This window comes from Eulemur rufifrons, chromosome 8, assembly GCF_041146395.1.
Source record: "Eulemur rufifrons isolate Redbay chromosome 8, OSU_ERuf_1, whole genome shotgun sequence".
Lineage (NCBI taxonomy): Eukaryota > Metazoa > Chordata > Mammalia > Primates > Lemuridae > Eulemur > Eulemur rufifrons.
This window is the reverse complement of record NC_090990.1, coordinates 53,571,212-53,592,193: the sequence shown is the minus strand read 5'-3', so window position 1 is coordinate 53,592,193 and position 20,982 is coordinate 53,571,212. Positions and strand designations below refer to the sequence as shown.

General features: G+C 35.8%; 1 protein-coding gene and 1 pseudogene across 2 annotated transcripts in view; both read right to left on the bottom strand.

Moving 5' to 3' along the window:
• The window catches only part of LRRC7 (leucine rich repeat containing 7), a 494,934-nt gene that overhangs the window by 114,365 nt on the left and 359,587 nt on the right, over window positions 1-20,982 (bottom strand). For both annotated transcript variants that reach the window (XM_069478066.1, XM_069478067.1), the window contains exons 8-10: window positions 13,826-13,900; window positions 8,001-8,145; window positions 7-79 (exon numbers count right to left, since the gene is read on the bottom strand). In XM_069478066.1, the coding sequence (XP_069334167.1) occupies window positions 7-79; window positions 8,001-8,145; window positions 13,826-13,900 (293 nt within the window). The remainder of the gene's footprint in view (window positions 1-6; window positions 80-8,000; window positions 8,146-13,825; window positions 13,901-20,982) is intronic.
• LOC138389081 (divergent paired-related homeobox-like) lies at window positions 1,429-1,973 on the bottom strand (annotated as a pseudogene).

The following is a 20,982-nucleotide window of genomic DNA, read 5'->3' as shown; positions in this document are numbered from 1 at the left end:
ACTTACTTTCCGATTGTATTGGGTAGCAGTGTAAGTTGATTGTCATCTACTTTTAGAGTAGTTAGTTTTTTCAACAGTCCTAGAAACAGAGAAGAAAGATGATTAATACATAAAAGCATATTTATGACAGGAAATGTGAAGCAAAGGAAATCAAATGAATCACTTGTGATGAATGCTTGGCACGTTAATTGGCTACACTCTGCCTATATAAACCATAAACCGATATTTATATGCAGTCTAGTTTTGACCTTCTGGTTGCAAAAAATTGTTTCCATCAATGGGAGTACAAGAACATCAATGTAGAGAAGTCAACAAAACACAGGGCTCCACAGACACCTGAGCTGACACTAATACTGCTACATTTCCCTTTTCTATTCTTTAGCAAATGGACCAGTTGAAATTTTTCAAGCCAGCTGTGATGTATACTTAATTAACTCCTAAGTACTTATAACTGACATTCCTGTTGGGATACAAATTGAAAACAAATCCAAATTCAGCCTAATGACCAATGAGTGAATACTGAGGTATTGCAATGTGGTGGTTATAATTATGGTATTGGAAAACTACAACATAGACCTCATACTCTTTTTAGTACCATAAATCCTTGGCTTGGATCAGCAGTAAGCATGAAAACTTGCAATTGTTAATACACCAAGTAGAACTGGCCAAGAATTGAAGTTACAACTATTCATCTTGCTCTATCTGATTTATGCCCTCAGTACCTTTATGGCTTGCTCTCCTCCCAGGGTTTTAATGAGCAATAGCCACAGAGTAATTGAAGTACAGCTGCTTTGACATAATCAACTTCCTTACCCAACCATTAAATAATTTATAGTATTTCTATGGCCTAAATAGCCAAAATCCAAGGGCAAAGCATTCACATTTTCAAAATTTTTGTTTTACATTGGAACTACACATGTAGACTATAGATTACTATGTTCTGCAAAAAATTTGTGCTGATGGATATAGTATGCTTCCTGGTCAAATATGTTTTGAGAAATGCCAAGCTAAACAAAATTAAACAGCTTTCTTTAATACATTTTTTTCTCATTATATATTTTTTATTGAGGTTAAATTTAGATAAAATAAAATGCACAGGTTTTAGATGTACAGTTCTCAGGATTTTGATGAATTTATTCCTCAAGGTAACTCCCACCCTAATTAAGACATGAAACATTTCCATCACCCCAATAAATTTGTTTTGTGCCTCTATTTAATTCTTTCCACATGGGCAGCCACTAATCTTTTTACCACGAGAGATGAGTTTTCCCTGCTCTAGGAATTCACATAAATGGAATGAATACAGTATGTAGCCGTTTATATCTTTCTTTTGAGCCACATAATGTTTCTGAAATCAATTCATATTGTTGTGTCTGTCTACCTCTATTATTCTCTTGAATGTGAATCATTGTATGTGCCCTTTTACGTCTAGTGTCTCTCCCTACTTTGTATAAGTGAATAGCCAAAAGCATTAGAACTGAAGCATGGAGAACCAACCTGGGATTCCAAAATGGGATAAGAGGCAGTCAATGTCAGCATCTTGGCAGCAGCCAAAATGGACTATTCTGTGGCCAAGGAAGACATCTGTAGGGATCTTAACATTGGAGTATAAGCCAAGTTGGTATGAGGGTGCTTGGTGATCTGCATAAATGGGGGCTACAGGATAGCCGTTGTTAGGGGATCTGGGTTGTGTGTCCACCCTCTGGTATCTGCTGCTGATGAGCTTCTTGTTTTTGCTGATTCTTGCATTTTGCTTTCTTGAGTTTTGCTCTGTGGTTCTTGAACCGAACCTGCAGTACTGTTGGATGTATGTCAGTTTTTGAGGCCATCTCTTTCTGAAGGCTGGGGTTTGGATATGGATTCTTATTGAACAAGATGTTCAAATCTTCCAGTTGCTTCTCAGTGAACATGGTTCATTTTCTGTGTGAATGCATCTGGGGCTTGCCTTTAGGAAGCTCCTCTGAGCCTGACATCTTCTGATCCAGATGTGCTCCTCTGATCAGGTCTTTAATAAAGTTTTTCTAGTTTTTCTAGTCTAAAGTTTTAATATACTAAAGCAACAGTGTGACTCTCCAAAGTTGTTATGGAATTTGGGTGCGTGCGTGTGTGTGCATGTACAATATGTCGTAAAGTTAGTGTTTCGTGAACATGCTTTGGGAAGCACTGCTCTAGATCAGGCCCATCCCTTCTCAATTATTTTGAGGGTTCCTTAAAGGCACAGGGTAAGTCACAAAAAGTCTGAAATAAAGCTGTTGCTGTGCTTTAAATTTCAGTATGCTCAGTTATATAGTCTTCAGAAGCATTCAAGATTCTATTCCAGTGGAGAGAAATGTTATCACTGTTAGACTGCTATGAGAAAATACCTACAACATTGGGAGCGTGATACATCAGCCTGAAAACAACAGCACCTGGGAAAGAGGACAATTCACATTGGGGCAATTTATATCCGAAGTCAGAACACCCACTGACATATTTGTCCTCATTCAAAAGGTGATTGAATCATTTTAGTTTCTCTAGTGTGTATGTTAAAATATCAACCTTGGAAATATAAAAGAACACCTGAGCTTGTTTTTCAGATATGGCAAGAAAACAGCGTCCTGTGAATTGCATCTAAATTTTTTATGAGTTGGTAGCTGATCAGACTAGTGGTGCTGCCCACGAGTGGTGCTGGAGGAGGGTTGACAGCTTCAACACCACTTGACTGGGTAACAAGGCCTTTGGGGCCGGCTTACAGATGGCTGAGCACACACCTCGGAGCCAGTGTGCAAAGCACTCTCTCAGGGGATCGGTCCCCAGCTCTGAAGTGATGTGGTGAAAACCTTGAAGCAAGTTGGGGACTAAGGCCAAATGTAGGGGCTCTGAGAAGAAGCTCTGTCAAGAGGCTCTTTTTGACAGCTTTGAAGGTTAGGCCTCCCTGCTCAGCAGCATGTCTGTGTATTCAAAGGAACCTCATTCACTTGTGACTTTGCTGCTCTGATTGTATCTAAGAGGAGACTCTGAGCAGATTCTGGAGGTTCTGTAGAATGTCACTGTTCCGACGTGGAATTAGGCCACTAGCCTAATCCTCATTTCTCATGTCTTCCTCTGGCAGATAATTGCTTTACTGGATTTCTGTACCATATCTGCTTGGACTTCCTTCTGTTCTACAGAAATCAAAAGTATCTCGTCCTATTCTTTCTCTCTCCTTGTGCCCTTCACCGATTCTCCACCTCTTTATCCTGTCCTCTCAACTAAGAAGTACTGGAGCGAAAGAAAAAGGAGGCTTTTTACTACAATTTTAGCTATATGTGTGTGTGTGTGTATATATATATATATATATATAGTTAGCATCAGTGTATTAAACATTAATATAATTTGTTATTAAAATAGCTAATATTCACATGGCATTTAAATATATGTAATAGAACTTTGAAATTAAATAGCTGTGTACTCATTAAGTCTAAGATTATAATAATATTTTATTATCATAATAGTAGCTTACTATATGTCATGTAGGATTCTAAGCAATTTCATTATATTAATTCATTTATTCCTCAAAATAATCTCATGATGCGAGTACTATTACTACTCCCACTTTATAGATGATGAAACTGAGGCACAGAGAGATTAAGTAACTTATCTAAGTTCATACAGCTAGTAAGGTAGAAAAGTCAGAATCTGAACTCAGGTCATCTGACTACAAAACCTGTGCCCTTAAATAAGATAAATTATTTTGGAAGGTAAAAAATTATATTTTCTTTTATTGAGTTTCTCTGCTATCCAAAGAAACTGATTATTAAAACTCTCTATCTAGAAGAAGAAAAGAGTCCCCTTCAATTTCCCTGGAACCAGCACAAGGAAAGTGATTCTGCACATAGGATTTGTCATTGAATGTACCACTCCAAATACCCTACAGCTGCAGAGGAACTCAAATAGACATGATGGAAGTAAAGATTTTATTTTAGTTGCTATGTCCTTCTATTAATACTATGAAGATTCTTATCTTTTATTCTTTTAAGTGTTGGTAGTCCAATAGATAATAAGGAAGACATGATGCAAGTTGCCATCCAGTTAGCATCAATGAATTATTCTCGGGCCTCAGAATAGAGCTTTTAGTCTCCTAACCCAGATATTCTCTTGACCAAGAAGGGCATTCTTGGAGGAAAGTCAGTCATTCTACATCTATAATCAGGGACTATGGCAACTCTGCAGATATATAAATACAATTTCCCCTGAAAGGTCAATAAGGCCCAAAGATAGTTTGAAGAGTAAGCTACTGCAACAGTTACTTTCTTCATTTGGGAACCATTCAGATCCTAAACGAAGTTGTAAAACATATAGTACCACCTGCCTGTCTGAATCTGTTTTACGTCATCCCAGTATCTAGCGTGGTATTCTCTGTTACCTAGACATGCTGCTTTCCTCAGACCAGGAGGCTAATTTCCTAGTTTGCTTTCTTAAAGGAAGATAGTTTAAACAAATAATTATATCATGTTAATGATAATGCTTCATTTTCTACCACCTTTTTAAAATCACACTTTCTGTGTTTTGTTTTAAATGTGTCTCATAACCAGAATATAGATGAACTTGAAACTCTGGATCTTTTAATAAAATAAGTTTAATCTATTAAATCCATTATATTTGTTGTGATTTATGACAAATGATTTGAATTTATTTTTACCATCTTATTTTATGTTTCTATTTCTATGATTTTAAAATTTTTTTTTCTTCTGTTGTATAAATATTTTCTTTCATACCTCTCTTCCTCCTCTGCTGGTTTGGAAATTATAAATCCTATTTCTATTAAGAGATATTAATACATTTAAATTTTTAACATGCAGCAAATATTTAACTTAATATTTTCTACACATTCTAAAGTTATTCAGTATTTCTAGCCTCTTCCTGAACAAGATAATGTCCTTCACACTCAATAACCCTTTCTAACAATGCTTTTCAATGTTTTTTATTTCCATATTTTAAATATAAAAGATTCCTATTTTACAGCCACTACTTATTTAGAGATAACAACTTAATTTACCAAACCAGTTCCTTTATTAAGGGTCCTCACTCATGAATGAGCATTTAGCTGGGTATAGAAATCCAGTCTGCCTGTTATTATTATTCTTCAGTACTTCAAAATATTATTCCGCAGTCTAGAAACTATTTTCATGGATGAGAATTATGACATCTCCAATTATTATTTTGTATATGAGCTCTTTTTTCCTATGGAAGCTTTTAAGGTTTTTTTTTTCCCCTTTTTCTTTGCAGTTTCACAATAATAAGCCAGGGTGAATTTATTATATTTATCCCTTTTAGCATTATCTGTGTGCATTTAATATGAGAAATTACTAGTATCTTTAGTGCTGAAAAAATACTCTCAAGTATTTTTTCTTTGAATAGTTTCTCTGCCATTCATCTTTCCTGTATTTCTGAAGAATACAATTTTTTTTATTTCATCTTATTGTTATGGGGGATACAGAATTGCAGGTTACATACGGTGCCCATGTACCACCTTTCCCCCCAAGTCAGAGCTCCAGGCGTGTCTGTTCCCCAGATAGTGCGCGTTGCACCCATCATGTAGGCTGAAGAATACAATTTTTTTAAACTTTTTTATTTTTAGAATACAATTTCCATTCTATTCTCCATGTCTTTTAAGTAATCTTTAATATTTTCCATTGAAAAAATCCCTATGTGCCTGTTCTGTTCCTCAGTATTATCTGCCAATTTACTAATTCTGAACCTGACTATATGGTCCTCTCTTTATCATAGCTTTTGCATTTTTTATTTCCCTATGTAGTATTTTCAATTCCAGGATTTCTCTTTTTTAATTTCTTTTTTTAAAAGTTTTGACATTTTATAATCATGCATATTTATGGGATACACAGTGATACAATGCTATATGTATACAGCGTAGAATGATTGAATCAAGCTAATTAACATATCCATCACCTTAAATACTTACCATTTATTCCTCCTGTCTAATTGTAACATTGTACCCTTTGACCAACATCTCTCTTTTCGTTTCCAGGATTTTTAATTGTTCCTTTTCCATAACTATCTATTCTTAGTCATGGCTCTTGTTTTATAAGGTCTTATTATTTTTATGAATGTCATTCTTCCTTTGATCTATTTGAAGGTCTATACACACTTATTAATAAAATCATTTTTACATTGCTTGATAACTTCTGTTTCCCTTGGGGTAAATTCTCCTATTTGGTTAAATTATTGGTTGTTATAACCTTTGTTTTCCTTTGAAATATTTGCTTGCAAGCTCATTTGTGAGAGTGAATGCTTTCTCCTTCATTATGCTCCCCCCTCCCTGTCTGGATGCCGTCTGGTTACCTCCACCTGATCCCCAGGTTTCTAGAGTTCAGAACCAGGTCTTATGTTAGCAACGTGGTATTCTCTTCCTGTGTGGACATTGCAGATCCAGTCCAAACCAGCTTGTGACTTGCCATAATTCTCAGCAGTTTCAACCTTTCTGTTCTCTCCTTCCTCCATAGCTCTGCATACTAGTTGTAGGTTTTTTCAGTCTCTCTTCACAGAAAAGGGACCCCTGCCTTAATCTTTTGTAAACTCTATTCCCCTGTTATGCTTAAGGCATTTCTATTTTTTATTTTGCTACAGGAGCTTTTTGTGGCTGCTGTTTGTGGTCCAGAGCCCAACAGGCCTGGGGTCATTGCTGTATTTCAATTTTGTCTCAGCTTCAAGTAGATGCTCATTCTTCTTAAAGATGGCTAAAATCCTTTTATTTATTCAGTATTCAAGGAGCACCTACCATATGCCAGGCACAGTTCTTGGCACTGAGGAGGCAGCAATGAAGAAAAATATATTCTTTGAATATATGTGGTTTTTCTATCCTCATCATGTATTTGAAACAGTATGGAATGCTGGTTGAGTAGGGGTGTGAGGTTATGTATTAAAGTCACTCTTGACCAGTGATCTTGAGCAGTGAATGTTCTTTTTAACTATTATACTTCCTTACCTGTTACAACATAAACCAGTATTTCCTAAACTTGTCTGATTACAAGTTTCATCTAGGATGTTTGATAAAAATACAGATCAGAGAGCTTGCCATACTTTCTGCATCCGAATTTTCAAAGACAAGGCCTGGAAATGTGGAAGTGTTTGATAAAGCTCTCAGTTAAGACCCATGATCGAGCAAGTTGCAAAAATACCGTTATAAAATATGTGATTGTAATAAATCAAAAAGTCAGCAAATCCAGAAAGAAAGGAAAGTTAGACTTCAATTTTGTTAAAACTAATGCTCTTTATCAGCCTTAAACGATGCCAAAATGGAAAAAATAAAATAGTGAAGAAAAATTTGGGAGACTACCTTGTCTTCAACTGGGCTACCTAGGTTGTGACAATTTTTAGAAGCATTAAGTTCCAGAACATGTAACACACCTGTTTCAAAGAGATTAAAATCTATATATTTTATTTATATAAAAATTTATAAACAAAAATAGATTGAGGGTTTCCTATATACTAACATCTGCCCTCATGAATCTTAACAATATGATAAAGACAATGGGTCTTTTTAAAAATAATAGAACAAATAAAACATTTTATATTTATATATTTTCATATGTTATTTCTATACTATTATTATAACAATGTTATAACAATATTAAAAATAGAACGTAGCAACATGCTGTGGATAGAACTACTATAATTCTATCATGATATAAGGAGATGTACATAGTTACCAAATAACTATAAATCTAAGATATATACTCCTTATCATGACTTTCACAAAATAAAAGATCTAGCGATTTTTAAAATATATCAATTTAGTAGGATCATCTTAATAGGAGAGCCTTCTTGAATTTGACAGCTAAAGTTAATATTTCATTTTAGGATATTTGTAAAATACTATTTTGTGATTTGCATAGTGAATTTACTAATTTATTAATATTAGACTAACAGTATATTACCTATACCTATAGACAAACTATACTAACAAAAAAGAAAATGGTATATTTGATATAAATATTCATGACAAAATATTATATTCTCACCTATAGAGTCAGGCAACTGTTGCAACATATTGGATGATAGTAAGAGGTCTTCAAGGGCTTCACATCCAGAAATATCCATGTCAACCGTTTCTATTCTGTTTTTTGACATATCCAGGTATACCAACATCTTTAACTTCCCTATAGACTTGATGACATTGCATAAACTCAGGGTTAGTTGAGAAACTTTCATGGGATATTTTAAAGTTGTAAAAACCACAATGCTGTAAAATTAATTTTAAAAGAAACCATAACAATAACAAGTGTTGGCAAGAACATGGAGATATTGTCAAACCTTCAAACATGGCTAGTAGAAATGTAAAATGATGCAGCTGCTTTGTAAAAAGATTTGGCAGCTTCTCAAAATGTTAAATATAGAGTTTCCATATGATCCAACAATCCCTAGGTATATACCTGAGAATGAAAACATATGTATACACAAGAACTTACACAAATGGTCACAGTTGCATTATTCACAATAGCCAAAAAGTGGTAACAACCCAAATTTCCATTAATTGATGAATGGATAAACAAAATGTGGTACATACATATAATGGAATATTATTTGACAATAAAAAGGAATAAAATATTGACACATGCTATAAAGTGGACGAGTCTTAAAAACATATGCAAAGTGAAAAATACCAGTCACAAAAGACCACATATTGTATGATTGTGTTTATATGAAATGTCTAGAATATGCAAATCCAAGAGAGAGAAAGTAGAGCAGGGCTGCTAGGAACCAGGTGGAGGGGGCATGGGAGTGACTGCTAATGAGTTCACAGATTCTTTTAGCGCTGATGAAAGTGTTCTAAAATTAGATAGTGGGGATGGTTGCACAACTATTCGAGTATTCTAAAAAAACACTGAGTTGTGTATGGTATGGGAATTATATCTCAATGCCACAGTTAGAAAACACAATAATCTTGGAGTTGGCACTGAAACAACTAATGTTGACATGTTGATCCTTAAAATTTCAAATGGATAAGAAAGGTTTAAATTCTGATTTGGACTTTATCCTACTATTCAGATTCAAATTTTGTTCGGTCACATTTTTGAGGATGTGCTATATACCAGTACGTGTGCTACAGACTGATGGACAATCATGACTAAGGTATGAGGAGAGACTTGCCATGATGAAGACAGTTCTTGTCCTTAAGGAGTTCACAGTAATACTGAAGGAAACTTTCAGCTGAACAAATAATTATAATATCCTGTGATATGTGCAATGAAAAAGTATGTAGGGAATGCCACAGAAGAAAAGGGAAGGAGTGCAAATTGTCTGGAAGACGGTGATTTTTAAGAAAGGAGAACATGTACCTGCAAGAAAGAACAGCACATGCATTCACAGAGAAGTGTGAAAAAGCATGGCGTGTTTGAAGAAGAGTGAGAAATTCCAAGTGGCTGAATATAGTAATGAAGTTGGGATTATAGGAAGAAGCCAGCTGTTAAAAGGCCTTAGATGTGAGGAGATAATGAACTCTTACAGGCAAGGAAAGCTACCAGGCTTGTAAGATGGGGAATGACATGCTCATATTTGTGTTTAGAAGAAATGACTTCAGGGAACTTTCAAAGGCTGCAGTCAGGGAAATCCAATTAGAAGTATTTTAGTTCTTTAGTAGTTAAGGCAGAAGAAGTGAAGATGAAGAGGGGATGGACTCAAGAGAAATTCAGAAGTGGAATGACTGGATTAGTAACTGATTGCTGAGGACAGAGGAGGAATCAACCCACACCTTGGGCAAGGAGGGAACAGTGATCACATGGGTGGAACACGGACTACAGGAGTTAAGGCAGGATGGAAGTTTTCATTTTCTTTTTCTTTAGGGTGTGTTTTATAAATAAATGTTCCACACATTTTATTTGCTCAATGGTTCATCCATTTATCTGGTCTACATGTGTACATTTTACCATTTTACTATATTGTCTGTTCTTATTTGACAGAGTGTAAATAAACAAATATGTAATAAACACATTTGTTACATACACAAAAGCACACACTTGGTACTGTGATAAGTACTTTATATATATTATATTATTTATTTTTTCTTTTTTTGAGACATGGTCTCACTCTGTCACCCAGGCTAGAGTGCAGTGGTGTCATGATAGCTCACGGCAGCCTTGAACTCCTGGGCTCAAGCAATCCTCCTGCCTCAGCCTCCTGAGTAGCTGGGGCTAAGGTAAGCACCACCACTCCTGGCTAATATATTATTTGATTTAATATTTCATATTCTTGCTACTCAGTATGTGTTCACAGACTAGCAGCATTGACACCACCTGGGAGCTTGTCAGAAATGTAGAATCTCAGACTCACCGCAGACCTGCTGAATCAGAATCTGCATTTTAACACATGTTAAAGCTTAGAGGTTAAGTAATGTCACACCTTGAGTACTCTGGGAAGGAGAGACAAAGATACAAGTTTATGAGAGAATGCTTTTCAGATCAACACCAGTGGACAGGAAGACATAGGGAAGGAAGGGGCAAAGAAGTCAGGCTGTGATGAAATCTTGAGAAAGTTCTCAGCTGACCCCTCAAAGAGCACTGAAATTGGACTTTCCCTGCAGTTGTTCTGAGTAGAGGCCAAAAGGCTGGGCCTTTATGTATCCCTGCATTGGTGGATCATTGGATGGAGGTCTCTTGGAATGGAGGAGTGACCCTGGGTGAGGAGGTTCTCTTCAGGTGAGGCAATGCTGAAGGGGGTGAAGCTGGAGGAATAGAGTAAGTTCTTTATTCCTAGAGGAAAATGTGTGAGAGCATCTACTACAAGCAAAAGTCTAAGGTTACCACATTGGTATGGGGTGGAGCTGAAATTCAAACTCACTTTTATAAGACTGCAGACTGCAAAGTCCACTCAATTATTGTATTGGCAGTTCCTGACCTCCATGTCCCTAATTAACCCAGTGCACATCTCTAGCCCTGCTCCCTTAGCTCTCTATATGGGTGCAGAGTGTGAGCACAATCTCAGAGTGGGTGAATGTTTGCTAGGCTACATCAGAGTACTGGAATCAGAGTACTTTGGGTGAGTGAGGACTGAGTTTCTCACCATTCTTAGAAATGTGTCACTTGGAAAAATACTGTCACTTATAGCTTTCCACCCCAAGGAACTATTACGTTGCCTAAGCTCACTCTTCTCTTCTAGTGAGCAATAAAAGGTGATATATGTGTTTATGTGTGTGTGTTTCTTTTTTTATTCCTTTATCAGGAGAAAATTTCTTTTGTCCTTGAAGCTTCCTTCATTGCTAACTCCAGCATAACTCAGTATTTTGGTGTGCAGTTACTAAACATTCTTTTTGGAAGCAAAATAACATTTTGGGGTTTATTTTTGAGTCTTTCTCAAACTTCAATTTCAAACACCTTGGCAAAAATAGCCTGGGGTGGTAAAGGGCCTTAGAGACATAACGTTGTAGAATCCTCGAAGATAACAAATGTTGCTCCAACATTCCTCTGGCTGTAGAGGGATCTGTAGGTGAGCAGCGAACAGCGAATGAACACAGTGGAAACCACAAGTGAAAGAAGATGCTGGAGTTGGTTTAAAAATAAACACATATCCAATGCAGTTTACTCATATTTTGGTTGATTAACCTTGATTGATGGTCACAGGATAGAGCTATGCAGAAGGCTAAATATTTTATCATTCTTTATTTGCTTCTCTGATTTATGAAAAACAGAGTGGAAAATAATAAATAGCCTAGGCTTCCAAAAGTATTTAAAAGGTATATTAACTTTATGATGATACATGAACTAAGAAAAAAGTGAACTTGCTTTTTTTCCTGTGGCTTATGACATTAAATATTTAGGATTAATCATTCTGTGGAACTGACAGACATGTGCTGCAACTGCACTCAAGATGAGCCTTTCAAAGTTGACTGTTCTTGGGTAATTGAAAAACAACTATTTGCCAGCACCGATATTCAGACAGCCATGCCCATTCATGGCAGGGAAGTGTGGAGTATTCTCACATAGGGGATAGCAAAATGCCAAATTCAAGTGTACTAAATAAAGTAAGGAATCTGTAGTAGTCCATGTGAAAAATCTACTTTCAAAACAGACAAATTAGGCAGCATTATATGTTTTACAAGAGATTTCATCACTACCTCTCAATTTAAATAATAAGCTTTTTAAGGAGTTTGGCACGTAAGTTGCTCTGCACAGTTAGATTTTGGGAACATAACCCTTATGAAAAGCAAGATGAACCTAATTCTCATTTATAACTTCTGTTGGTTCTATAGAGAGCATCTTGGGCATCACAATGAACAGTAGCCTCTGTAGCTGGTTTGAATTATAGCTTCACCATTTATTTACTGGCTGCGTGACCTTGGGCTAAGTTACTTTTTCTGTGTTTCAGTTTTATCATCTATAAAACTGGGATGGTAATAGAACTTACTTCATAGGGTTGTTATGGGAAGTCAATGAATCAATATTTGGAAAACATCTAGAGAGTGCCTAGCCCATGGTAAATGCATGTAAGTGGTTTTAATAAATAAATATAATGAAGAAGCAGGTATAAACTTCCAACTAGACATACAATCTGATTCCTCAATCTCTGCATAGGGAATGGATGAGTGTCTTACCTGTATTGCCCTAGGATTTATACATACCTTGAACATGGCACAAATCAGGCTCTACTGTGTGTAGTAGAATCCAGATCTGTCTTTCCTGCTATGTGTGAACTCCTCAAACAAATATATTCAAGGTCATTGAATATATTATCTTTGTAAACCTGACATTAGCATAGTTTCCGATTCATAGAGGTATATTGGTAAATGATTTTTGAATAAATCAATAAATAGAAGATGTACATACTTTTCTGTTTTGCGTCTGTGATGATAGAAATGTATCCTTTTGATAAAAGAAGGAAGTATTTTTTCCCTAATCTTTTTTCAAATTTTCTCCTTTATGTAGTTTCATGTTTGTTCAAAGAGAGAATAAGCTTCTTGTTGCTTTTGCAATCATTTTAAGTAGTTTTTAATGTCAATTCAGAGAGAAATAAAATTGGCTTTGAGAACACACATCTAAACCTCTGTGTTGGCTGAAGACTTATTGCATATCCATTTGTTCTGGCTACTTTGTCCAATGCCAAGAGTTTGGAGTTATCCAAAACAACTGAGAGACTGTGTTTGCTCTGTGTGTGTGTGTGTGTGTGTGTGTGTTTGTGTGTGCACACTCATGCGTGCAAGTGGCAAGGGGCAGCGTTTTGTGGCAAACCATTTTTTCTAGATGGAAAAAAGCAGGAATACTTGCAGTCAATCGGTTGACTGGTAAACCTACTACTCAGGAGATATGACTGGACTGCTGTTTAGTTGAGGGAAAAAACTGACTCTGATTTAACTTTCTGTTTTTAACACAGTGTGATTCTTGCCATTTTCAATAATTTAAATGGATTCTATTGGAAAATTGTCTCAATTGAGAGAGATTTTTATTTCATGGAAGAGCTCCAACAATATGAGCAGAAATCATTGTCTAGTTATCTATAAGAATCAGGTTAATTTTGTAAAAATAAAACTTGGTATTATATGTAGCATTTTGCCTTTTAATGATATAGGTTATAAATTTTGCAGATTTAAAAAAACAGTAAATGTGGAAGAGATGACAAATATACTCCAAAGAGAACAAGAAAAATCTTTCATACATTTTACATGCTTATAACACTCACAAAAGATATATGAAATACTCAAAAATGAATTAGTTGAAACAGTTGGTGACTGAACACTCCTAAACAGTGTTATTTTACTTTGAAATGCAAACACTGAGAATTAAGATGGAGTATTATCAAATACAACCAATGTATGACATAAATGTTAAACAACATGGCATAATAAAAACTTACATACCCCAGGTAGCACTTGTAATGCATTATTATCCATCCATAATTCCCTTAAGTTTTGTATTTGATCCATAACTTCAGGCTAGGAGAGAGGAAGAGAGAAAGGAGAGAGGAGAAAAAAACCAAATTAGTCTTTTCTTATCACAAATATAAGATGTAATTTCTTAGATCTCAAGCTTTTATTTGGGAATCCAGTATTAGTCATCTAAGAAATTCCAAGTTTAACAGACCTCCCAAAAAACTGGTAGTCCCTGAGGTAGGCAATCTGGAATTGATCTGGAATCAATCAAAACAATAAAAATCAAGATCTATTACTCACATACATTCTCCCTTAATACCTTCCAATGATTTTTTGTAGCATTACTTACACTCTCTTTGATAAATGTCTGCTTTTTTCACTAGAGTATAAGCTCTTTAAGGCCAGGGGAATTATTTTTATAATCACTATATCCTCACATCCCTGTTGCTTACTGTTGTACTTGGGCACAGAGTAGGTTCTTACTGTGTGTGTATTAGCTCCTTACACGCAAACACCCATGTGCAAAGGCATTACAGTACCATGACATGATAATAGTGTGCATAAGACCCATTGACTTCTTATCCCTTCGTTTTATCATCAAATAATTATTTGTTCAATAGTGGGGATACCTTCTATGTGTAATACATAATACAGAATACATAGTTCCTGCCTTGAAGTAGCTGATGGTCTAGATCTGGGGGAGAGAAATGCTTATAAGTAACTAAAACACAAGGCAGCATATGGGAGAACAGAATACCTTAGAGAAGGTTAGAGAAGGGAGAAAGAGAATATGATCAAGGTTTACCCTGCAGTGCATAATAAAACATCTTCATTCCCTAACCAGAACCTGTCTCCAATCTACCTCCTGAATGGCAGACTATATAGAGAGAATAGAGATTGCTATTGCTGCCAACATCATAAGCTCCCTTGTGGTGGCCTAATTTCTCTCTGGAGATTATCCCCTTCCACACTCTTCGGCCACTTGCTTCCTTTGACACCCGCTCCTTTTTTACCACTTCAGGGGGGTGACTAAGGCCGAAGCTAATCAGTGCATTGTATTCATCTGGCCACAGGGATCGGTTCAGGGATGGGAACATGACCCACTCAGAACCTATATAAAGCCATGAATCTTTGGCTGTGTCTTCTGGGGAAACAACTTTTTCTCTGCCCTGCTGGATTCAAAACTGGAAGGGTGCAGCTCTGGGAACGTCAGGCAGGGGCAAAAGGGGACAGTCTATCTGAGGATGGAGTCTTTCTAAAGAAAGTTGAGCTAAAAGATGGATCCTGGTTACATCATATTGTCTTGGGACTAAGCCACACCTGAAGCCAGATTTTCTGTTTTTTTTTTTTTTCCTGAACTGAAAGAATTAGTACCTACTTAAACAATAAAATACAAGCATAGTTCAGTAAAATTTGGGACCTAATTAGGAAAGCCAGTGCATTTCATAGAATACCTGTGGGAAATAATGGAATTATATCAATGTCAGCATCAGAATATTAGTAATTACAGGTCAGTGGAGGTTATACACACATCCTTGACATATTAAGAGTGTTTCAGAGACTTCCAGACCTACTGTGGAGATAGTCTCTGATCCTTTTAGCCTTCAATTGCAATAGAACATAGTACTTTTCTTGGGAGAAGTTTCTTTTATAAAAAGGGTCAAAATTTAAAGTTAGAGACATGACATTCTGTGTGAAATCAGAGCCAACTATGAGGGAGTATGGAGGATTTTTTTTTTTTTAATGTAGGAAAATGTTCCCATTACCACTTAGATTGTAGGGAACAGCCAGTGAATTACTCTGCCCGTACATTATGCTGGGCAGGGATGGAAAACATAAATGTACTGTGGGAACCACACTCTGATACACAGAGGTTGGCTAGCAACAGTCACGCGGTGCAGTTTTCCCTAAGCCTAGGCATTATGCAAAGGTAAGGAGAAGAGAAAGAGCTGCACACTGGGTAGACGCAATAAAACCGGATATGCATATAATAAGACAGAGATTAATGTCTATGCTTGTAACCATAAGCATTATTCAGGGTTGACTAGATTATGCTCCACTAACAAATTAATCCTGAATTCTCAGTGGTTTCACACAACAGGCTTACTTCCTCCTCCTGCTACTTGTCCAACATGGGTTTCTGCCCCAAGATCTTGTGATATCACCAGCTCAAGACTTCTAGAAGAGCCAAAGCAAGGGAAGAGAAAATGTGGAAAATTCACAACCGCTCTTAAAAGACACTGGGCTGGAACTGACATGTATCTTTATGTGTATAGCTTATTGTCTAAACTATTCATGTGGCCCCAAGCTAAGTTCAAGGAAGGCTGGGAAATGTAGAAGGAGTATATGGAATGTTTGGTGAACACTACTGTCTCTGCCACATTGTGACATTGTATGAAAAAAATGACAAGAATGGACACACAGCACTTTTATAATTTATTCATCCCTTCATTAAGGAAGTGCTGATTAAACATCGTTTAAGTGCTAGGCATTACGCCAGAGTCATAATGTATAGTACAGTCTCTCCTTCAAGAAACTCACAGTCTAGCTCTGTAGTAAACACACATAAAGGTAATACATGATATTATGAGAATATAAAGTAGGAGGACTAATCTGCCTTAGTATTGAGGGAGAGCCAGAGCAATATTCATGGAGCTGAGATGAGAAGGAGTTGAGTGACAAGAAGAGAGGAGAGGAGAGGAAAAAAAGTACATTTTAGTCAGAAGCAGAGTGGTGAGAAATAGCCTGATGTGTGAATAGGAATGACAGGAATTTTGCTCAACTAGAGTGTTAAGTTTGAGACACAGTGAGTAGCAGGAAATGAGTCCAACAACAAAGACAAGGATCTATGAAGGCCTCGTGCGTTTTTTAAGGAGATAGAATTTTATTGTATGGGTGAAGGAGCATGATTAAAAGATGTTTAATAGGAAGTGACTTTGACAGATTGGTGTTTTGCATATATACTCCACCCGGGTAGAAAAAAGGAAAAAACAGGAAGTCTTATTAGGGCTAGTAATGAAAGAGGTAATGAGAAATAAAGAGAAGTTGATTCTGGAAACATTTAGAAGATAAAAATGGTAGGAGTTGGTGACTGGATATGGGGTAAGGGAGTGAGCCATGCATGTCTCCCAGTTTCCCAGCATATAATGGTGTCACCAGTGGAGATGCAGAATATTGGGGTGGGAGCAGATGCATGGGAGGGACTGAATTCAGTTTTGATCATGATTATCTTTAGGCTCCTGAGGGACCTAAGTGGAGATGTCCAGGAATCAGTTGACTATTAAAATCTAAAGTTTAGGGAATAGGTTTGAGCTGGAGATACAACTTAGGCATTTTATGGAAGCAGAAACACAGGGATGAGGTCCTCATGGGGAATGTGAAGGGAACCAGAAGTGTAGTTGACTGAGGAAGGTACCCTGGGGGACGCTAACACCTGAGGGCTGAAAGCAGTTAGGAACAAGGAAGTAAACAAGAGTATCATACACAAGAGAGGTGTCCAGTGAAATAAGAGATTGAAGGTATCCACTCAATTTTGGAAATAGTAGGCCACTGGTAACCTTGGTGATAGCCATTTCTGGTCATAACTATATTACAGTTGGTTGAAGATACATAAGAGGAAAATAAACCCAATACAGGTAGAACATTCTCTGTAAAGTTTGAATGAGAGGAGAGGAGAAAAGTTGAGGGGCCTATGAAGTAATTGAGGGGTCATGGGAAAAGAAAGCTGATAGATACTAGCAAAGAGGCACAAATTAAGGACAGATAAAATGGTACGAAAGTAATGGTTTAAATTCCAAGAGGGGTCAAAGAAGACAGACTGATGAATAGAAGTGAGATGCCTCATTCGTTCAGCCTTGAGGGAAAACTGTAGAAATGACATGGGTGTAGGTGGGCATGGTGCAGAGAGGGTCAGAAGGTGAGGGAAAGCATTTCTGAAGTTCTCAAATTTTCTTGATCAAGTAGGAAAAAAGGTAATCTTTTGAGCATGAGGGGGCAAGAATTTTGTATACATAGAATTGTTGGGGAGAATGCTACCTACTGGAATAGTTTGAGGGGAATCAAAGAGGGAGCTGAGGACTATCAAAAGAGCTCTATCAATAATAATTATTATAAGTTTTTTTCTGAGCCAGGAAGGGGGCTGACAGTATAGGAGAAAATAGAAGAAACAAAAGACTTCAGGTTTCCATAGGTCAGAGAGGAGTACAGTAGAAATGAGGGGCAGAGAGAACTGGAAGAATGAAAAATTAGGAAGAGAGAGAAGACTTTAGCGGTTCAAGATTTCTGAAGTAGTTCCAGGCAATGATGAAATTCATATTCTGGGGAGAGTTGGCTAAGGTATGAAATATAAAGTATTGATGTGTGAGCATGGGAGGATGCTGTAAGAACGTAAGGCCTCGCATGGTTTGTAAGGATTTTGGCAGCCTTTGGTGCACTGCATAACATACTCTCCTGGCTGTGCCAGGCAAAGTGGCAGATAAAGCTGACCAATTATTCCTCTGAAATTTCTCTGTATTAGGGACCCCAGGCATCTAGTAATATGACTACGTGGAAAGGGATAACTGATGCTAATCTATATTTCATCTTGTTTCAAAAGATCTCATTTAATCTGTTTAATACTATAATAAGGTAATAATAGTCCCATTTTATGGATAAAGAATATGATAATCATTTCCTGGGGAAAATGAGAATGATTTGATTGGGGGTTGCATAACTGCAGCTGGGATTATTGCTCAGGCCTTCTGGCTCCAAAGATGACATCATGTTATAGCTTAAAATTGAAATTCCAAAATAATAAAGAGAGCTGGTGATCACAAATGCCCAATAAAGAAAGTAAAGCATATGCTAGATTTCTAAAAAAATGATATTTTTATTACTGGATGTTATAATAAAATGTGCTATAAAGGAAACTTCAGAAACTTTTTGATAATAGCAGAGATAAAATATAGTTAGGAGATCAAAATATAGCCTTGCTGAAAAACAAAACAAAAACCACAACATGAGTATATGATACAATAGTATTTTATGATCAATAGATAATTTTAAAGTGGATCTTGGAACTAAACTAAATGGCTTACATCCAACCTAACACATAAATTATCTTTTTTATAATGCTACTTAATTTCATTAAAAGTTGATCATTTTCATTAAAAATCAGTGAATTAACTCAAGAATGACTTGGTATATTTTCAATACTGGTGAAGGTACTATGAGATGGACACTCTCACAAACTGCTTTGGCGATTATCAATTACAGTCTTTTTGGAAAATGTTTTCAAATATGTATTTCATGCTTCAAAAACTTTCATATCTGCTTCTAGACAACTAACCTACCAAAATGATCTGAAATATTAAAAAAAACTTACTACAGAAAAATGTTCATTGCAGAAAATAATATTAAAAAGTTGGTTACAACAGAATAACAGAATAGGTATGATAAAGTAATATGTTGGTATAGTATACAGCTTTGAAAATGGATTATCTTTTTTTTTTTTTTTTTTTTGAGACAGAGTCTCACTCTGTCACCCAGCTAGAGTGCAGTGGCATCATCATAGCTCACTGCAACTTCAAACTCCCAGGCTCAAGTGATTCTCCTGCCTCAGCCTCCCAAGTAGCTGGGACTACAGACACATACCACCATGCCCGGCTAATTTTCTCTATTTTTAGTAGAGATGGGGCCTTGTTCTTGCTCTGGCTGCTCTCGAACTCCTGATCTCAAGTGATTCTCCTGCCTTTGCCTCCCAAAGTGCTAGGGTTACAGATGTGAGCCACCGAGCCCCGCTGATTATCTGTATTTTTATGTATGAAGATGAATAGATCTTGCAAATATTATTGAATGAAAAAGCAAGTACAGAAATTCATACAGCACAATTGTTACATAAATTAAAAAATAATGTTATATACTAATGAATATACTTACAAGCAATAAAAACAGGAATATGAAATAGATGCATACCAAATTCAAAGAAATAATTATCCTGATGAGGGAAGGATTGGAGTAAGAATAGGAGGGGAAACATAGAAGACTTCTACTTTATCTGCAGTGTTTTGTTTCTTTAAAGCAAAAGTCAAAATCAAATAAAAAATAGTTAAAATTTGTTCATTTGGTTAGTAGGTATTTGATATACTACTTTAAAATTTTTATCTTTGTTTTCAATTTTTTAAAAGAAACCACATCAAATTATTAATTTTTAAAATCTCAGTGGTGGTATGATAATTGATTTAAATTTTTCTTCTTTTGTTTTTTTCTGTATATTTCAAATTTCCTATAGTACATAGACATTACTTTAGTAATAAGAAAAATTGGAGAACACTCTGATGTCTTTTTATATTTACACTTACCTAAACCACTTCAGAATCCTTTTCAAGGTGATTTTACTATGATCAGTCAACATGAGCTAAGAAAACGGTTACATCAGGATTAAGGTAAATAAAACATAGATGTTTCATGACTGCAACAAATTTCAATAACTTGTGTCATGCAATTTTAGGCTATTTCATTAATTTAAATATATATATTACTTTTAACCACCAATTTGGGTAATGCAGTTTTATTATATTTATTTATATACCTATTTTGCAATGAGATGAAGAGAAATGTTAACTATGAAAAATGTAACACCCATCACTTATCTAATATAGTAAAACTAGTGAAATGAGAAAAGAACTAAAAATCTTAACGTTGTATGAAATTGCCTCATAGATATTGTAATAAAAAAACTTGTTATTCTCCAAAACTATGCAGAACTGAAAGGAAACAGAATTAAACCTATTTCAAAATTCAGATAAACAAATGTGAAGGTGTTTTTTTGAATTAAAAAATGGAAATTGGACAGTGATAATTTAAAAAATCATATTCTTGAACCAAAGTGACATAATTATTATATTTCTTTGAGATATTCCAGTTATTACATTTTTTCTAAATTTTGAGATTATCAGTATTTCAAGGTATTATTTTTATTTCTTTTTACTTTTACCATTTTTGTTCAATAACATTTAGGGTTTGCAATTCACCAAGTAAACATGACTTCATTTTAAGAATCTTTCTTCCATTTTTATTTAAATCTCTTATTTAACAATTCACTTAGTTTATTACTAGCCCTTTAGCTCTCACAACTGGGAAATATTTTATTCATTAATTTCACAGTA